An 18,941-nucleotide genomic window follows, 5' to 3' on the forward strand; every position below is an offset into this window, starting at 1 on the left:
GTTCTGAACAATAAAATTGATAAAAATTAGCCTTTAAATTCTAGACATTTCCAATGCACATAATGTACAGAAGTCTGTTCCACATGATCAACTGTCTGTAGTTGCTAATCTTTTCATCTGTACATGAGAATTTGTACAAATGATCTGCCATTTAATAATAACATAAAAGTACATATGTACAATACAAGATGAAGCCATTGAGTAGGGGAACATACTAAAGGCCACTTTGCAATATTAGTTTTATTGAAAGGGGGTTAAAAGCATCCAGAGCTTTTCATTTTAAAGTCATTTAATGCAGAGAAAGTCACCAAAACAAGCTGCGGTTTGCAGAGGGATGAAATGGACTCAAGTAGTGATTAAATACACTACTGCTTGTACCACTAGTCTTAGTATGGAGAAGAAATTAAATGCACCATGCTTCAGAAACAGGGGCAATACCAGTAATGAACAAATTATTGGTGATTGGATTGTTTAAAAAAAAAAAAAAAAAGGCCTGTGTGAGAGCAAGGTAGCTGTATTTACAATTTGCACATTTAAAACCAAAACATCAACCAATTAATGCAGGCCAAAGAGAGAGAAAAAAAAAAAAAAAAAAAAAGAAGCAAAAAATGAGCACTTGCATGACCCCCCAGAATGTCATGTTAATGAGCTTTTCCTCAGCTCGTCACTTTACAGAGAATGGAAGTTCAAACAATGGTTCAGATTAAGGAGTACAAACTGGGGGGAGGGGGGGCATTAAAGCAGAACAAACCCTTCTGTCCTGTGTTCTAATGATAGGCCAGTATGACCTGATGTGCTCAGAGGCCAAATGGTTAAGTTTTGTTTTTCAAGTTTTATCAGGAAGTGCTTTCTCTGTTGTTCACTGAGGTTAGTACAGGATACATAGTTATGTATTGACGCCTGCAGCCACTATAAAAGTCTCGCCTGGCAGCTTAATAGCTTTCACCCAAATCTCATTCTTTGTCAGAGGATGCTGGATGCAAATATGATAAACTCCTCTGGGCAGATTTTGTAGTGGAAAATTGGTGTGGAAGTCTTCTGATATTTAGATGAACAAGTTCACCTAAAGCAATATTTTACTAAGGATTTGCCATCTAAAGGGCACTCTATGCAGATAAAGGCTTTATTTTACATTGTAATGCAACTAGAACTGGTCTTTCAAATCTATGACTAACTTATACAAACTGAACAACTTATAAATGAGGTCTATAGCTAGCTCTCCGGAAATTTGGGAAAAAAAAGGGAGAAAGGAGACCATTTTCAAAGTTAACACAACAAGATAACTTGAAGCCTTGACAATTAGCAAAATTGCTAATGCTAAAATATGGTTCAAAGCCAAAAATATAGTGCAGTTCAGAATTCATTACTTTAGGTACTTCAACATGCCGGAGGGCCATATTTAAACTGTCCATATCAGACCAAAACAGATTATGAAACAGAGACCCAAAAGCATCCAACCATTCCCCATTGTTTGAACAACCACTCACTCTGGGAAAACTTATTGCCAGCTGTGTCTTGTAGTATCTAAAATGTACTACAAATAAACAAATTGGCACAAAACCTAATTTCTAGGAATATTCCATTAGAGATTCAGTAAACATGAAAGCCACCAAAAGCCAGGCAAGCTAATTTTAAAAGAAAAATACAGACTTTACAGTCTGTTTCTGTTGCCAAACAGTGACACTTGGCTGACAGTCCCCATTGCTGGACAAGATAATGCTTAAAACAAACATCAAATTACATGAACCACCAGTCTGAGGCACCAAACTGGAGGCAATAGCAGCTGTTGTAGCATTGGGGGTGGGGAAGGGGAGAGTGAGATTGAGTGAGTTCAAGATGTACACTTTTCTATCCCAAATCTGTGCCCATCCAGAGTTGAGAGGTTTTCACTCAATATAACAACAATTGGCAGCAGTTAGACTGCAAGTGCTCCTGTGTACAAAATGTCTCTTCCTCCTAGTGGCTACTTTTTAGTAACAACAAAAATAGAGGGCTTGGTGAGGTGGGGAGGGTTGGTGGGACTCAGTGCAAGACATGACAAGAGAGATTCGTGGGGCAGGGGGCATAGAACACCACCAAAAAACCAAAAACAAACAAACAAAAACAACCACTTCTGAAAAAGTCTTTAAAAATTTAAATAAACAAATTACCAGCATAGGGGGGGGTCTGGATTGTGGAGGGTCACTGTGGCGGGAGTCATGGGAGCACAGTCATGGGAGCAGAGCCGGGTGTGCTTCCAGGTCACACCTGGCTGTCCTGTGCTGCTGCCGCCCTCCCACTGCTGCTGGGCCACTTTGCACTGGGCATGTTGTGCCCAGCCATGGAAGGCTGGGCTGAGTCTGGGCTGAGTCTGGGCTGCTCTGGTCCTTTAGTGGCTATCATGGCTGGCTATAATGTCATCCGCACGCCGGTGTGTTTCTAGGGCCTTTACTGTGGCTACGTCCTGAGGCAGCTCAGATTTGCGGCGCATGAGAGGGCGCGCTGTCCTCTGGTCCCTGTGAAGCTGCTGCAAAAACAAGCAGTTTGTGGAAGAAAAAAAACAAAACCTGGTTTTAACGATAAGGAAGAAAGGACAAAAAAAATCTATATGTTGGAATGTTATTCTTATGTAATAAGTATATATAAAATTTCAAGATTACAAACTGGTGCACAGAACTAAAATTGCAAAAGATTTTTGTTACTACTAGTTCCATCCAACTGTCTAGAAAGGTAATGCAGTGTTTTTATGTGGTAAACATCTCATCAACTGACATAAGAGGTCTCAGAAACTTGGTCATTTCCAGGATTAACAAAAACAATCAATGTACAAAATGTATATTCAGAATTTACATGCAATAACAGTTAAAAATAAGACTGGATTACACCAAGTTCAGTCAGGTTTGCAAATGAGATTTCCACGGGACCATTTTCGTCAAATTTTAACATCCAGTTTCAAAATGCTTTTAGTTATTGTCTAACCAATTTCAGTGTGCCTATATTGACTTCAAGTTTTTGTTTGACTGAGGTACAAAAGGCATCCTTCTCAGTAAAGCAAATAAAATTTTAAATGTTTCAGGAAGAGGTTTTGGAAGACAGTTAAAAGTAATTTATTAGGGGGAGAGGGTTTAAAAAAAAAAAAAAAAAGAAAAGGGAAGTACCTCTTCCAAAACAAGTCAGTTGGGCTGTGTAGCCTTTAAGAAATTGAAAGGGAGCCAGGTATTTACCTGAGTAGCCTCCTCTTCTACTGTCTTTTTAAGCATCATGACATCATCAATTACTGTGCCATCTGTTTCAATCTCCATTGGACTACACAAGCTGGTGGAGTCAATATACACGAGGAACTAAAACACAAATCAACACAAAAAATAAATGAAGTCTTTAAAAACAAACAAACAAAGATGGCCAGAAATCAAAACTAGCGAGTTCTCAATCCACACTCTGTGCCCACTTTTTAAACATCAAGTATAGTCAGCAAGTTATATAATTGGGCAGTAACAGTTTGTGTTTTTAGATCTGTCGTTTAACATACTGGCACATATGATATGAAGCAAAGACTGTGGTCAAAGTGATTTATTTAAAGGATGGCATTTTACATCTACACTGGATAAACTACAGAAATAAGCCCCTTTTATACACAAACGTATAATATAAAACTTTTAAAGATGTCATTTAGCACTTATTTGCAACTTCTTCGCACTTCATAACTACCGTAAGCCTGCAATCCACAGACATTTCTATAAGGAACATTTCTAGACACCGAGTATATTCCCTGGTGATGCTCTGCCAGTTCGTGTTTGTTTCAGGGACATTTTAGTTTTGGTCATGATTAAGTGAACCTTACAGTGTACAGTGTGTCACTGAGGTGTTTGGTTGGATCTAAGAATTTTGAGATTTTTCTGTACATTTCAGAACTACAATTCAGCCTACCACTGTTATCAAATCACACAAAATTCAAATGTAGCTGATTTTACAGGGGGCTGGAAATACCCATGATTCACACATGCAGGGGCATGCTTTGGATCATGAGTAACACCTTTCTTCCTGTGGTGAAGGCAGAGGGCAGCAACCCCACCTGGGATTCGAACACGGGTCCAACAGGTGATAAACATGTACCCTAACCAGCTGACATGCCCAAAGAGCCAGCTCCCTGGGATAGCAGCCAGAGCACCCATATCACCACACATCCACTCTCCATAATCTTTCTTTTTTTTTGACTACCTTTTAGCAATAATAAGCTGTTTTGGGTCTGAAGGCTTATCATTGATTTACATCAGTGAGAAGTTGATGAAATGTGACAATGACAGTGTCAATCACTGCTCTTGCACATGCATGCTCATGCTCTCACTCGGTCAAGCTCAGTCAGTGAGTGCCTTCCAGAGCCTTGCAAAGGCAATGATGGATAAACAACCACCATCAAAGAAAAAACTGCTCATCCCTCCTTTGCAAACAGTTGCTTAAACGGAGACAAGTAAACAGAAAATGACAAATGAAGAAAATCGAGTTAAAACAAAAAAGAAAAAAAAGAATTAAGCCAAGCCAAAGATAAAACAAGGATAAAATCTGAGTGGCTTTGCAGATTCAGGGATGAAAGGAGCCATGTGATCTGATAAGATTGAAAACTGATGCATAGCTATATTTCCGCTTGACAGGTAATTTACCTTGCTTGACTCATTTCTGATTTGTTTAAAACAAACAAAAACAAAAACAAACAACCTCTATAAAGTATTTATTAGCTTGCACCCAATGCTAAGGCTACTGGTTAGTGTTTTATTTAGATGTTGCTGAAAATATCTTTGTCAAGTGCCTCAGCACTGGTATCAGTTTGGTGTTTGTCCTGATATTTGTGTGTGCCTCTGCTCTCAGAACCAAATGTTCTCATAAGTGTTTTACTGCTTATTTCAGACTATTCATGACAATTTCTGCTATCAGACAAACATCTATGCACTGAAATAGTTTTTACTAAATAGATATTGCTGTAGATTACTTTTAATGTCAAAGATTTCTTTCTGATTGTTTGTTGATCAGAAATATTGACACCACTACATTCAAGTCCAGCCTCTGTAGGGAGGGGCTTTGGAGGCGGGGCTAGAACATAGAGAGAGGACAGGCCTGAAAATTGAACTCACTTGAATTTTTAAACCAAGTCCATTCACTTCTCATTCCTACCAACTTCAGCTTTAATGTACCAAACAGATGAAACTGCCAGTCCACTCACTGAGCTTTTCTTTTACATCTCATGATTATTTGGTTTACTTGCATTGATGCTTTTTTGGTCTTCTTTTTGAAAGTCAATAGCAGCAGACTCCATATGTAAAAGCCACATTTAGAATGAACTCTAGACCTTAGTTTTAACCATACAGTACTTTACATATTGATCCAACAGCACACTTCTGGCCAAAATCAACCAAACAGCCAACTGTGCCATTATTTCTGATCCCCTGAACTTGAGACAACTGCTGTGTATAAAAGAGGCTGTGATTCCAGAACAGATCAGCGAATACTCAAATTCTACATTTTTATTTTATTTCAAATCTGTTTTCTAGTACAGATCCAAAAAACTGTCACTGTCCTTAGTTACTCAGTGGTTGTAAATGATGTCTCTCTGACAGGCACACTGAACTCTTTCAGCACCACTGTGACAGGTCCCATCAGACAGCCAGTACTATTCCTGAAGCTATGAATCCTGACTTTACATATGAGCAATATACAGAAAAGGCTCCCACCTGTGGGTTTGACTTGGCAAGGTTCTCTATCTTTATCCAAGCTTCTTCTCGCTCCTTCCACTTTAGTTTCTCTCTGACAGACAAAAGATAAAAACTATTCAGAAAAGTTTGTGTATAATTTTTCAAAGGAGTCTGTGCTTAAAGACATACTTGTTTTTCTCTGCCCTGAACTGTTGTGTGCAGTCATCAAAGAGTTTCTGATTCATCTCCATAAAGAGTTTCAGCGCATTGTAAATCAAACCATGGATTGTCCTGAAGGAAATACACATGATAAAGAAAAACTAATGGTCATACTTTGACCACTCTTTACATACAATATTAGGTAAACTGTTCAACAATTTGATAACAAAACTAGGGTCAGTAGTTAGCTATATCTTTCACACTGGAAATACATTCATTGCACCAGGATGAATAAATACAACTGCACTGAACAGGCATGGAGCAAGTAAAAGGAGCAAATGAACAGCTTATTTTCCATAGCTATAGCCCTTGATCATCTTCAACCCTCTGAAACATGTGTTACAGCAGAAATAAGCACTCACTTAAACACACAAATGCATCCATTACCAGAGATTTTTTAAATATTGACCTTCATATAGCTTTCCAAATATAAAATGTTTTTCCCCCTCCACAAACCTATTTTAAACTGTGTGAGCAGAATGCCCAAGTGTTTCCTCATCAAAAAATAAGTTTTCACTTATTGTAACAGAATATGACTCACTTGTTCCAATGGGTTTTGGAGTTACGGTATAGAGAGGGGAACATGATGGGCAGGATTCTTGCTGCATTGTCACTGATAAGACTCATAATGTATTCATTGTTCCAGTAGTACAAAGCCCTCTCAGCAACCTGTGGTAACACAGTAAATCAATATCCATTTGTAGTGAGATGTTTTATATATGCCACACAAAAACACATTGCAAATCTACAGTTGAATCAGAACTACAATTTTTGTGCATTTTTGTTTGCCCTAGAGACAGATGTTTGAAAAACCCTTTTTATAAGGAATAAGAGTATGATGTCAAATTAATCTCTTTACACTTTTTTTTTGGGGGGGGGGGGGGGGGGTGTCTGGTCTCTGCACTTTAAAACACATATTTGGGGGTTTGGGAGCCTTTACAAATGGAATAACTTCCAATACACCAAACTGACAATTCCACCGCTTTGCTCAAACATCAGTATACCGTTTTAACCATTCAATGTTCAATTTCTGACCAACAAAAAGGTCTGTGCCTAAATCCAGTTTTGGTTCTACTTACCTTAGAACATCGTTACAGAACTTTTAAAAGGGTATTTTTTAAAAAAGGAGTATAATATTTCATGAGGCATCACCTAAAGGAAGGAGGTTTCCATAGCACTGATGCGGACATAGAGCTTTTAGAAATTGCATAAATCAAATTTCACAACCATGGCTCAGCCATAACGTACTACAATTACAAAAACAAACAAGAGCCTGAAACAGAATAATGTTTAACAATTCACAAAAGTCTTCCCAAGGCAGAAGTGCATTATTCCGTGTCTTCCAAGTTCACCACAAGGGAGAGCTATCTTTGCACAGATGTTTTTGTGTCTTTTCCCCACCCTTTTACTAGTGCCACCCACCAAAGCACGTTAGAATTCAATACTCAGAAACTGAAACAAGGGCAAACATATTTAACAGCTTTGCTCTTAGTTTCCCTTTATTCAAGAATTCTGCAAACAGCATCAGCTGACCTGAAAGTGTGGACTGGAGACACATTTTGCTAGCTGCCTGAAGAGTGGCTCCATTACTTTGACAAACTCAGAGGGTTCAATGACATCCAGGATCTCCTCCAGCTCATTGAGGAACATCACCTCCTTTGGACTATGGGTCTTTGGCCAATACTTCAGAAGAGCCATCACCACCTGTTTAAAAAATATGGTATACGGGGTGGAAACACTGATCATATTTTGTTGTTGTCTTGTAAGAAATTTCAAACGACTTTTTTTTTTAACAACTGGAAGCACCACTACAAAAGATCCTAAAATGCATTTGTGTGTGTCAAAGTTTTAGTTATACCGCAAACAGAGGCATAACATACCGGCTGAGTGAGTGTGCTGTCTTTCTCTAAAAACTGCACTACACAGTATGCCAGCTAAACAGAAAGCACACAAAGAGCACATGTTTAGTGTTACCATAATGACCAATAATTCCATCAGTTTCTCCTTTCTTTATGATACACAGCTTCTCTGCATTGATACAGTAATTAGACCATGTACATTTAGCACTATTTTAACATTTCATTTGTTACCTCCTGAGTGCTGGCACTTGTTACAACTAAAGAAAAGCCTATTCCCACTTCCCACCTCACCATCTAGTGTCAATCATTTTTGTACAAAAAAAACCTTTTTTTTAATGGAAACTATGTAAACTAGAACTGTCTTTTACAGATAAAAAGGCAGAGATGACACATAATTCATACCTGTGGGTGGTAAACACTGAGAGACTTGACTTTATGCAAGGGCAATAAAACTTTCAACAGGAAAATCTTATGCTCTTCTTTCAGTGGTAAGGCAAAACCATTGATTATGCTTAGGGAAAAAAAAGATGGCTTCAGATAAATTAACATACAAGCTTGTTTAATACGTGCTGTAGCTTTATTGCAGTGTTTATCATATGAAGTGTCTCTTTGCAATACAACACATTTTCCTAATATCAAAAATCTTCAAGACATCAGCTGTAATGGATTTTCTTAACAATAAAAGGCATGATTATTGTCTATAAAAAAAGAAAAAGGTGTAAGCATACCTTCCTAATATTTCCAGCAACTCGGCTATTCCATTATGATGTTCTGTTTCATAAATGAACCTGAAAACATATGGTTTAAGGGGATCTTTAGTTTTTCAGTGCCATTATCAAACACAAGACAATGCTGGGTAAAGCAACTTTTAATATGCATCATATATACATAGAGTCTCACCTATAGAATATGTTATTAATTTGCTTCCTGATGTATGCTCTGAGGCCTAGAAATTTGCCATAAATACGATGGAGAGTAGTCTTCAGGAAGTCTCTTTCTCGAGGGTCTTCACTGTCAAAGAGTTCTAAGAGCTGAAAAGCAAACTGAATTACTGGGCATCCTTTTTAGCACATGATAATGCACAAAGAATATGCATGGCTGAATCTTACCTGCATGACAAATTTCTGGTCAATGTACTTTTTGGCTATGTTTGGTTGGAAGTCTGGAGACTCTAAAAACCGTAGGAAAAATTCATAGACGAGCTGAGGAAAGAAAAAGACAGCATGCAGCATAATGAGTGTGTATGCAGAGTTCACTGCGTATGTGCGTGTGTGCGTGCATATACCTGTAGGTGTGGCCAGGCTGCTTCCAACGTGGGCTCATCCTCCTCTGGGTCAAATTCGGCCCCCGTTGGGTTGGATGAGGGTGGCAACGTCCTAAACATGTTGACTGCAAACTAAAAGGACAATATTAACAAGTTAATCATAAAATGTTACATTTGAATAATTCAACAGCACTACACTTTACATGGCCGCAATCAATAAACCATATTTATTATTTAAGCATTTTCATAAATGAACATGTTTCAGTGGTACGGTTTTACGATTTTTGCCCAAATAATGTAAATTACTAGAACAACAACTAAAATAAAGTAATGTATAGTATAGGATGTATAGTATTTAATAAAAAAACTGGAAAACGGCATGTTTCAAAATTGACTTGGTCCAAAGTTGTTGATTGGTAATAAAATACCAAGAAATTAGTTAAGCTTAGCAGTTAATTGCAAACAACCTGGTAGATGTACATGAAGGTAAGAAAATTCACTTAAAACAATTGTCACGAAACACTGCTGCCATCCACAGGTTTGACAGTTAGCAAATCAGGTTTTTAAACAGCAGGATCTGAATGTCATGTGGCTCAGGGAATTTGATCACCACATTACATAGTATAGCAAAGCTGAAGTTACTTGAAGACTTTTATAGCAAATAGTTAAACATAAGCACATTATTCAGTACAGAAAATATAGCATGAGTGGGATTTACTGAAGCTATAAAGACCACTTATCAGTGAAAGAAATCCTCTCTCAGCTGAATTGGCTACTGCAATTTATTATTAATGTTTACATACATCATGACAATTTTATTATCCAATCTGACTATATACATGGTCCATAAATGTGGCCTACTATCTTTAGCACTTAATTGGCTTCTTTGCTACCACCCTGAGCCTTAATTACTGCCTTGTCACACAAAAGCAACATAGTATACACACAAAGAAAAACACACAAGATTGCACTCTCCAGGGTTCAGACACATCTCTATACTTTGATGATAAAAGAAGGGAACTTCAAAGTGTATATGTTCTAAAGAAGATAGGATGAGAGAAATCTAGGATAAGAGTTATGGTGATTTTGCAGGGTTTTACATTTTTTATTGTCCTGCACAGATTAAATATGAACAAAATTAGACAAATGAATCAATTTGCTCATTGGTTTTCCACTTAACAAAACTCAGTGATGTTCTTCAGCATTAAAAACAGCCAATGTTGGCACCAGAGAGTTTTGGCCAACTTCACTAAGCATGCCTCTTAAGTGAAAAGCACTTGCATACTCACACAACCCTAGGTCATTATTTAATATGTTGCAATCTTCCAGGTCACTTTCCTTGGCTACATTTAATCCTAATCTGCTATAAATGATATCACCCCATCCACTGGGGATTAACCACTGGAATTCCCCTGTACATTAGCCCTATGTTTCTTCTAAGACGAAGTGATATCCCTATTACTGATCATATTACCTATTACTGATCCCTATTTTACTGATTTTCCTACAGTGTGTTATAATATTTTCTCCCTTTGTCAAGGACACTACATGTGATCACTGATGTGGACAAATCTGTGAAACCATTTCTAAAAATCACCATGATCTAAAATGCCACTGCTCTGGTTTTCAGTGAAGGCACTCAGTATACCTGAGAGGAGAAATCAATACCTTAAATATAAAATCAAGCAGAACTGTTATCAGTTGGATTTCATGCTGGCAGAAGTCAAAGCAGAAGATGATGACAATATGCTCACCATGTGCACCACCTCTGGGTAGATGGGCTCTGTGATGACGTTTCTGTTGTGCGTGATGTACTCCACCATCTCACTGAGTGCTGCCCGCTTAACCTCCTTCCATTTCAAGTCGCTCAGTGGATCGGACACGAAGTCAAACAGCACACAGCACTGCCGCAGCTTCTGCACAAACAGCTTCTCTTGCTCTACTGGAGGAACATCTACAGGAAGAGAGCACATAGGCAGAAGCTGAAAATGCATTGTGACCTTTCAGTCATTTGTGTCAGTATTTACTAAAAAGGCTTACAGCCTTAATTACAAGGGTGGACGTCACATATGGAATAGACAACATATGACTGAAAATGAAGTACCCCTCAACAATACATGAAATGCTTTCATCTGTTTACAGTTCTGTCCTATAATGTTAATTGTTAAACTCACTGTATCAAGTCAAAAGGAATTACTGCTTCATGTTCTGCTAGAGCTTGTTCAATTCACACTATAATGAAAAGGTCATAAAGCTCTCACAGGATGATGGAACAGACATTCACAACTGACATGTAAATGGGAGTGGCCCATTTGTATAGTGTTACGTGGTTAACATGGTAAGATGGGATGGAAGTTGTTTTACACCACTTATAGATGTTTGAAGCAATATCTGTATTTAAATTAACTAAACAACCAGTGGCCTTCCACTTCACTAAGGCAAGGACGTCAAGAACACAAACCAGGAACCACTAGGGTTAGATTTCATAATACATTTCCACTGGGATTTGGCCTTGCTGTCTGTCACACACCTATAAACATAGAAACACGAATGCATTTGAAGAGACAGTAACAAAAGCAACAGCTCATTTACTTTAAAAAAAAAACAGCAGTAAAAGCTTTTGAAATTCTATCAGAGTAACTTTAATGGGTTGTCCTTTAAGCACAGAATGTAAAGAGCCTTCTACCCATATAACGATTTTCTCCTTGTTCATTAGCAACATCTTGTTCCTGATCATTCACCAATCCCCTAAACACTTCCATGAATTACAGTCATGTTTCTCATATCAATGAACTGTATTACATTACTTATATCATATTTATGCAGTAGAATATGGTCTAGGAACAAACTTTTAAAAAAGAGGACTTGACCAAAGTCCAAGACAGCGAAATTCACACTGTGGAAAAAGATGACCATTTAATGAGACATGGCATTGTAGCAGGCTACTATGTCACTTGAAAAATTCAAACACAGGGGGGGGGATTGTCCTAAAAGATAATCCAAGATACATTTGGAAAATTACATACAAGTTGTAGCCATATTGCACTGAAGTGCTTTGCAGTAGTAAGGGTTTTAAAAATAATACATATAAGCCCTGGTGTGGTTTTATGTTACCTTCATGCTAATAGATTAATGCAAATAATTAAACACCCTAAATTAATAAATAAAAAGGACACTTGCTTTGATACAATATTTACATGATTCACATTATTCAAAAGCACTCCTGATTATAACCATGATGAAAATAAAGATTTTACTTCACTAATGTGTCAGAGTGCTCAACCCACCTCTATACACAGCAGTCTGACTTGTTTTTGCACGTTTTCCCGCCAACATACATACAGAATTGCACGAAGAGATGAGGGGTCTAGTTACAAACTTCCAATGTAGGGCGTGGGCTACATACCAAAGAATTCGAAGACTTGAATGTCTTACATTAAAGTGGCTTCATTTTTTTATTTTCTGTGCTTATTTTAAAACAGCATTTTTATTGTGTATATCTTTCAGTTAAACAAGTGATTAGTTTTCTTTTGCTGGAATATTCAAGAACAGATACAATACTTTTACTGACTTTTTTATTGACACAAGGAGAGCAAGACGACCCAGTATGTAAATGACAGGTATCCTGACAAATTTGAGTACAACCCTGTGCCGTTTGGTCATCAGAGCTCTCTGTATTGAGCCTGTTAATGTAGATTTGTCAAAATCAACTAGAACAACCTGCAAAGGGTCAGTCACGGATGCCTACTGTGTGCTTTTGAAAAGTGTGAACTGAGAGTAATGAGCCTTTTCTAATTCTGAAAAGCAATAGAGGTACACAGAGATGACCGAGAGTATCTCCAGCCATATAATATGCTCGTGCGCCCTCTCTCTCTCTCACACACACACACACACACACACACACACACACACACACACACACACACACACACACACACACACACACACACACACACACTTCCCTAAGCTCTGACCTCACTTCCTTTGACATCAACAGTCTCAGTGGGGGATGGGAGAGGCAGTAAAATAGTTCTCTCCCCTCCCTTGTACCTTTTTGCTCACAGTTTCAACTATGCTTCAACTGGGGCTTGTTCATATTTATTTGCAACATGCAATGTGCTCCCAGTCTCCTCTTACAAAAACTAACAAAACCTAAAAGGAGACAAAGAAAGCTATTCCTTTCCAGCCCTATTCAATGCATTTATTTCAAATCTCATGATACAAAAACACCTTTCTACTTGAACACACAGTGTGTGTGCATGGTAACATTCTACACACCATTCCCCTCCACGGACAATGAAACAGAACAGCTCACCTCTAAAGTGCATGAGGGCCACAGGCTGAAAAGGCCCATTTGAGCTTGGTGCATCCAGAACCATCCTGCTCTTGTCCTTAGAGCATGTCAACATATATAAGTCCAGGAGGGTGGGAGAAGATTGCTCAACTAAGGTGAGAAGCTAGCCTCCATTTCAGCACCAACACTCTCAGCAGAAAATGAAGCTCCACTGCCGCTGGAGGGAATCAGCTAGTTAGTGATGTCATCTACTTAGAGAACACTCATCATTGGCTGACCAGAATCATGTGACATGGCCACAGGACTGCAAGCAGAGAATGCTTGCGATTGGCTTATAGTTGTAATAGGGCGGGACATTTACAGATACTAAAGAAATAATTGCATTGAGAGGGCATGCAGATTCCAAAGGAAAGCACAGATGCTAACCTTTTTCAGTTCCCCTCACATTTTGGACAGACCTACCAACTTAAAGGATACAAGTAGGAGGGAAAAGGTGTGGAGAGATTATTCTTTACTAAATATTTGTATAGCAGAACTTTATAATCATTTAGGCATTTTGCTTAACACAGCACTCACTCATTTTTGATATACTGCTGCAGATCAGGTTAAGCTCATGCAGTATACATTTTTCTACCTTGCTATGATGCCATAAGTGATAAATTCACACTTGCACATGTGCAGGGAGCTCTCTTGCCAGAATTACCACTAATACTGTCACTGTGAAAGAAAAATGATGACAACATTTTCTGCCTGAGTGTCACTTCTGACATAGTTTCAAAGATGCATAACCAAGGCAAACCACACAAAAGCAGCAAAGCGCTGACAGGAAACCACATATCATCATGCTCTTGGCAGAAGACCTGAAGCTGCTATGTGTTGCTTATTTGAGCTGAGACACAGAGACAATCAGATGCAAAAAAAGACTCCCACTCCTAGCCACTGAGTGGCATAATAATTAATTATACAGCTCTATGGGATATTTCAGACGAATTGGAAGGCTAGAGTTTAACATCTGCAATGATTTGAATACCTCAACAACATCTACCAACAATAAAAGTAGATACATATATAAAAGTAAATCAAACATCAAGAGAATCATACATTTCACATTATCAGGTAGTCATTGTTGTTGGCAGTTTTTAAGGACTTAAGTGGTAGTCACAGTAGATAAACACAAATTTTCAAGCATCTTAGCTCTTTCTTGAAGTGAGAACAGGAAAATGAGAACCATGATGGAATCAGTGAGTGTACAAAGTGAAATGTACAGAACAGGGTTACTTAAGTTTTTTTTTTTCTGTTGTTTTTAAACAGCAGGTATCTTATAAGGCCAATGCTTTATTTGAAACCCAAATTCAAACTGCTTTAAATGTTAAGGAACTCCTAAAAATAAATAATATATATTTGAACCCATTTCAGGAAAAAACAAACAAACAAACCCAGAATTAGGAGAAAATTCACTGTCTCCACTAGAGGGAAGCATTTCAAAAAGCTACCCTAAATTAATTAATATTTAATATTTTTGATATTTAAAAATATATAAAAATAAATTAAACTCCAACGGTACATCATTATTTCTAAGGATCTAAAACAACTATACCAGTTTTACTAAATATCACTTGAAGAAAAAAAACAATTCCCAACAAAAACAGGTAGTACCAGAAACACAGGATAAGAAGTGGAATATGGAAAACTCACAGTACTCTGTTACTAAAAAAGGCATCTATCTGCTGGTCAAATTTAACAGATATGAGCAGTTAATTCCCTCAAGATCCAATTGTGAGAGGGACACTGAGTTATATGTTAGACTAAGCAAAATATAAAGCAACATAAAAGCAGGCTAGCACTGTATTCAAATACGTATGAACATGCCTATTTAACCAATCAAATGCAAATTCTGTTAATTAAATCACACTGCTATTCTTCCAACAAGGTTCTATTATATAGGTGTTTAAAATGCAAATGTTCAAAGCAGAACAGCATAAACTACAAGCAATGTGTTGTACAAGTTGCAAGTGACTACCCTTTATGAATATTTCATAAGGTTTACAATTAGACAGCGAGTTCATAACCTGCCACTTGTCTAAGAACCACCACATCCAAAACCACAATTATAGAATAAATAAAGTTATAGCATTGTTAGTCCTAAATATAGCTATTTGGGCTAAATCCAGGAGAATATCTTATCACTTATTATTATGATAATTTCATGAATTTGCATTACATAACAACAGAAAGGCATAAGCAAATTCCTCTGATCTAAAAATGGGGGAAGCAAATCTAATGTGAATTTTTTTTTTAATCTAACCTCATTTTAAACCATTTCCTTCTGATATTGTTCTACTAGCATTAATGATGTAATGGTCCCAAAGAACTACATGAAACGCAAGGACAAACATTCTTTCTAATGGCAAGTACGTTCAAGTGAATGTACTGAAACACCACCGTGCTTTCACTGAATGCACCACAGCGTGCCTTTCTGGAATTTTTAAAGAAAAATATTTTCACAACCTTCTTTTAGGAACTAGAGCACATTATGAATATATCCACCCCATTTTAGCAAAACAAAGACACTGGGAAAATTGGCTTTGCAACCATTTCTTGTTAGACAGGTGTGTTCATTTGCTTACAATGCATGTACAGGCTAGTCATCATTGCTGACCCACTGGAATGTGACAACATACAGAACAAGAACCATATAAGTGACTAAACCATGCTGAATAACTAAATCTGGAACAATAGTATTACAAATTAAATCAAAAGCATATTTTTCAAAATACAGTCAGTTCTCCAAAACAACATAAGCTATATTCCAAATGATTAATCTATAATAGGTGGTAAAAATGTTAATTCATAGATATATTCTACCTAGTCATCTGTCAATATATTATTTCAAAGTGCAACAAAACTCAAAACTTTATAACTATTCAACCACTTTCAAAACTAATTGTAAAACCATGACACTTGAGTACCTTTATTCAGTTTGTCATATCTAAATGCATTATTACATACTCATAGAAAACCTTAAGTTTAGTTTTCAGGACAAATGTGGACAACAAATCTATTGCTTAAGATTAGGTATGTGTTTATGAGCCCAGTTCAGCATATCTTGTTCACGTCTGAATGAGCTCAAGCCTCATATCAATATCCTAAGTTTTTCAAGAGATAAGATCCTACAATGAGCCTAAATGAACATTCCTCAGCTCAAAATAACAAATCAATGGTGTAAAGCTCATCAACACCAAGACTCAACTAAATTTCAGTTCATGTTTTACTAAGAGCTGTTCAGAATTCTCTGTAGTAAAACATCTGTAGACCCATTTTCTTTCATCTCCACCCATAAAAAAATCATGCATGACAGTTATTTTGAGGTGATTTGAGTGTGTTCTGTGCCAGTTTGTATGCAGGCTTAATTGATGTGTGGGCACCTAAATGCATAGAGCAATACCTTTGAAGGCAGGCAGTTTCTGGAGCTCCCTGTTATTGCTAAGGCTGAAGCGAGAAGAGCTTTGCCTCTTTTCCTTTTTGACAGTGACCTGAGATCCAGACTGCTTCCCCTTCAGCAGTTGTGTGGTGGGTGGCATGCTACTGCTGCCCTTCCTATTTGATCCCTGAAGGGACAAAAAAAGGATTATTAAGACTTTCAGAGCCCAACACACCCTTCATCACCCAAAAGTGAAAACTAACTTTGGTCATACAAAAGAAAGATCATCCCAGATCTGCACCTGGTTAACCTGTATTTTAAGATAAGTCAAACCTAGACCATATTTTGAAAACGTCTTTACATTGTATTGAAGTTTGCTGTACTAGTTGTGCGTCCCCCCCAGCATATTATTTTGTTGTTCCTTCTAGTATTTTAGAGTTGATTAAATGTAGCTTAAGTGTCTAGGTCAAGGCTTCTATGACAACGAATAATGTAGTCCGATTCCGTTATCTGGTTACCATCAGCTTTTCTCAGTTTATAATGCTAACGATAGCCATAAAAGAGAAGGATTACCATTTGCCTTTTCTTCATAAGTCTCATTCCTGACCATTTTGTACATAACAGGCTTTGTCTTATAGACACGTTAAAATGATAAAACTTTAAAATAACACAACATATAACTATTATTATATGAAAAGCCTTTTAAAATGTAGAATATATAGCTAGATAGCAATCACCTAATTACGATAAACTTCAACGATGGGCTAAAGCTCAGTTCAGGCTCAACGACAGCGAAGCGAATGTTTACACGGTTATATTGCTCTTTTACTTCTTATAACTATTTAGACAGCTATCTAATATTAATATTATATTAAGTTACCTCATGATCCGAATGTTCTGGTCCTGTAGTTTTACCTACTTTTCCAGACTTCTGAAATTCCTGAAAAAGATCACAAGTCAGGAATTAAGTTTAAAGTTAGCTAACCACGTCCTTCAACAATGTAATGAAAATACACAGCGTTAGCTAGCAACTAATTTAGTAAGATAAACTGACATCAGAAATAAGATTGGCAGATAGCTAGCTGTAAAGTTGCTAACTGATGGCTGGCTAGCTATATGCCTAGCGCCTTCGCGCAAATGTACACCTTAATACTAGCTAGCTAACTGCACAGCTAGTTTGAAGTGAATGTTTCACCCAAATAGCTAACTAACAATATAAACTTCAATGTTATAGCTAGATAGATAGGTAACCTAGGTAAGTCTCTAGCTAACGTCTGCTAGACATCACTAATTAGCTATCCGGTTAAGTTATTCAGCAACTGCCAGTTCACCAAGGAAATCGTATCGCTAGGTTAGCTAGCTAATTAACAGACTACCGACCATGATGGGCTTTAGAAATATCCTGCGAAACTATTCAACTTATTGTGGGGTTTTGTCCAGTTTGGAGCCACCTGTAGTTCAAACTCAAGACAAAATTCAGTAAGCTAACGCAAACAAGTCATTTAGCTACATAACTAGGTAAATGTCAAACTAACTTAGCAAAATCTAACATTAGCTAGTTAACTTAGCATACTTCCCAACGTTCTGGTGAGAAGCCTACTACTTGTGCCTGATCTGAGCTTTTGTTTTCTGGTACATCTAAGATATGTTTACGAATCATTAAATTGTTTTCAAATGCAGACGACTGTCTCAAACGAAAGCTTACCTTGTCTTTTTTCGTTTTGTTCGGCATTGCATTCATATGTCTGACCCTACCCTCACTCAAAGCCCACTCCTCGACAGTAGCTAACTAGCGCCTTGTCATTCCCCTCATATCTGATAGCTGATAGGTTGGAGATAGCCAGCTAGGACTGTCAGTGTCGGGCTGAATTTTCCCCTGCTTGGCTGGTAGCTAGGTGAAAATATCATTGTGAACCTACAGAGCTAGCTAGAGACCGCAGGCTCCAGTGCTAAAATACTGTTTCTTCTGATAGCGGAACTGAAAAGGTCTGCAATGTAATAATTATTCTAGTAGCGCAAAATTAAAATGGAAACAGCATTGGGGTATCTTCATCAGTCGAATGATCTAGGAGATACATGAGGCAAGCTAGCGAACCCTGGACCGAGCAATTTATCCCACAGAGAACGAATCAAATTTTCCGTATTACGCTAAATAACTTTAGATCATTCCCCGCCCCACGCATCATTATGGTTGCACTTTTTTCATTAATTCATGCAACTG

At 37.6% G+C, this 18,941-nt stretch overlaps 1 protein-coding gene across 4 annotated transcripts; it reads right to left on the minus strand.

Moving 5' to 3' along the window:
* Positions 1–222: 222 nt before the first annotated feature.
* ppp2r5cb (protein phosphatase 2, regulatory subunit B', gamma b) lies at positions 223–18,859 on the minus strand. Of its 4 annotated transcripts, XM_026997670.3 has the most exons (16): positions 18,426–18,854; positions 17,601–17,660; positions 16,745–16,907; positions 10,760–10,959; positions 9,027–9,137; positions 8,851–8,943; positions 8,642–8,772; positions 8,470–8,529; positions 8,144–8,252; positions 7,763–7,816; positions 7,416–7,586; positions 6,424–6,551; positions 5,853–5,954; positions 5,703–5,775; positions 3,204–3,320; positions 223–2,506 (listed from the first exon to the last, which is right to left on the minus strand). In XM_026997670.3, exons 1-16 carry the CDS (start codon positions 18,459–18,461, stop codon positions 2,369–2,371), a joined length of 1,746 nt encoding a protein of 581 aa, XP_026853471.2. In that variant the 5' UTR covers positions 18,462–18,854; the 3' UTR covers positions 223–2,368. The 4 variants fall into 4 exon arrangements, with proteins under 4 accessions (XP_026853471.2, XP_081573575.1, XP_081573574.1 ...); XM_081717449.1 differs by lacking the exon at positions 3,204–3,320 and having other exon boundaries at positions 18,426–18,859; XM_081717448.1 differs by lacking the exon at positions 7,763–7,816 and having other exon boundaries at positions 18,426–18,856.
* Between the last annotated feature and the right edge of the window lie 82 nt (positions 18,860–18,941).

The sequence above is a fragment of the Electrophorus electricus genome, chromosome 7, assembly GCF_041902795.1.
Source record: "Electrophorus electricus isolate QZ-2024a chromosome 7, ASM4190279v1, whole genome shotgun sequence".
Lineage (NCBI taxonomy): Eukaryota > Metazoa > Chordata > Actinopteri > Gymnotiformes > Gymnotidae > Electrophorus > Electrophorus electricus.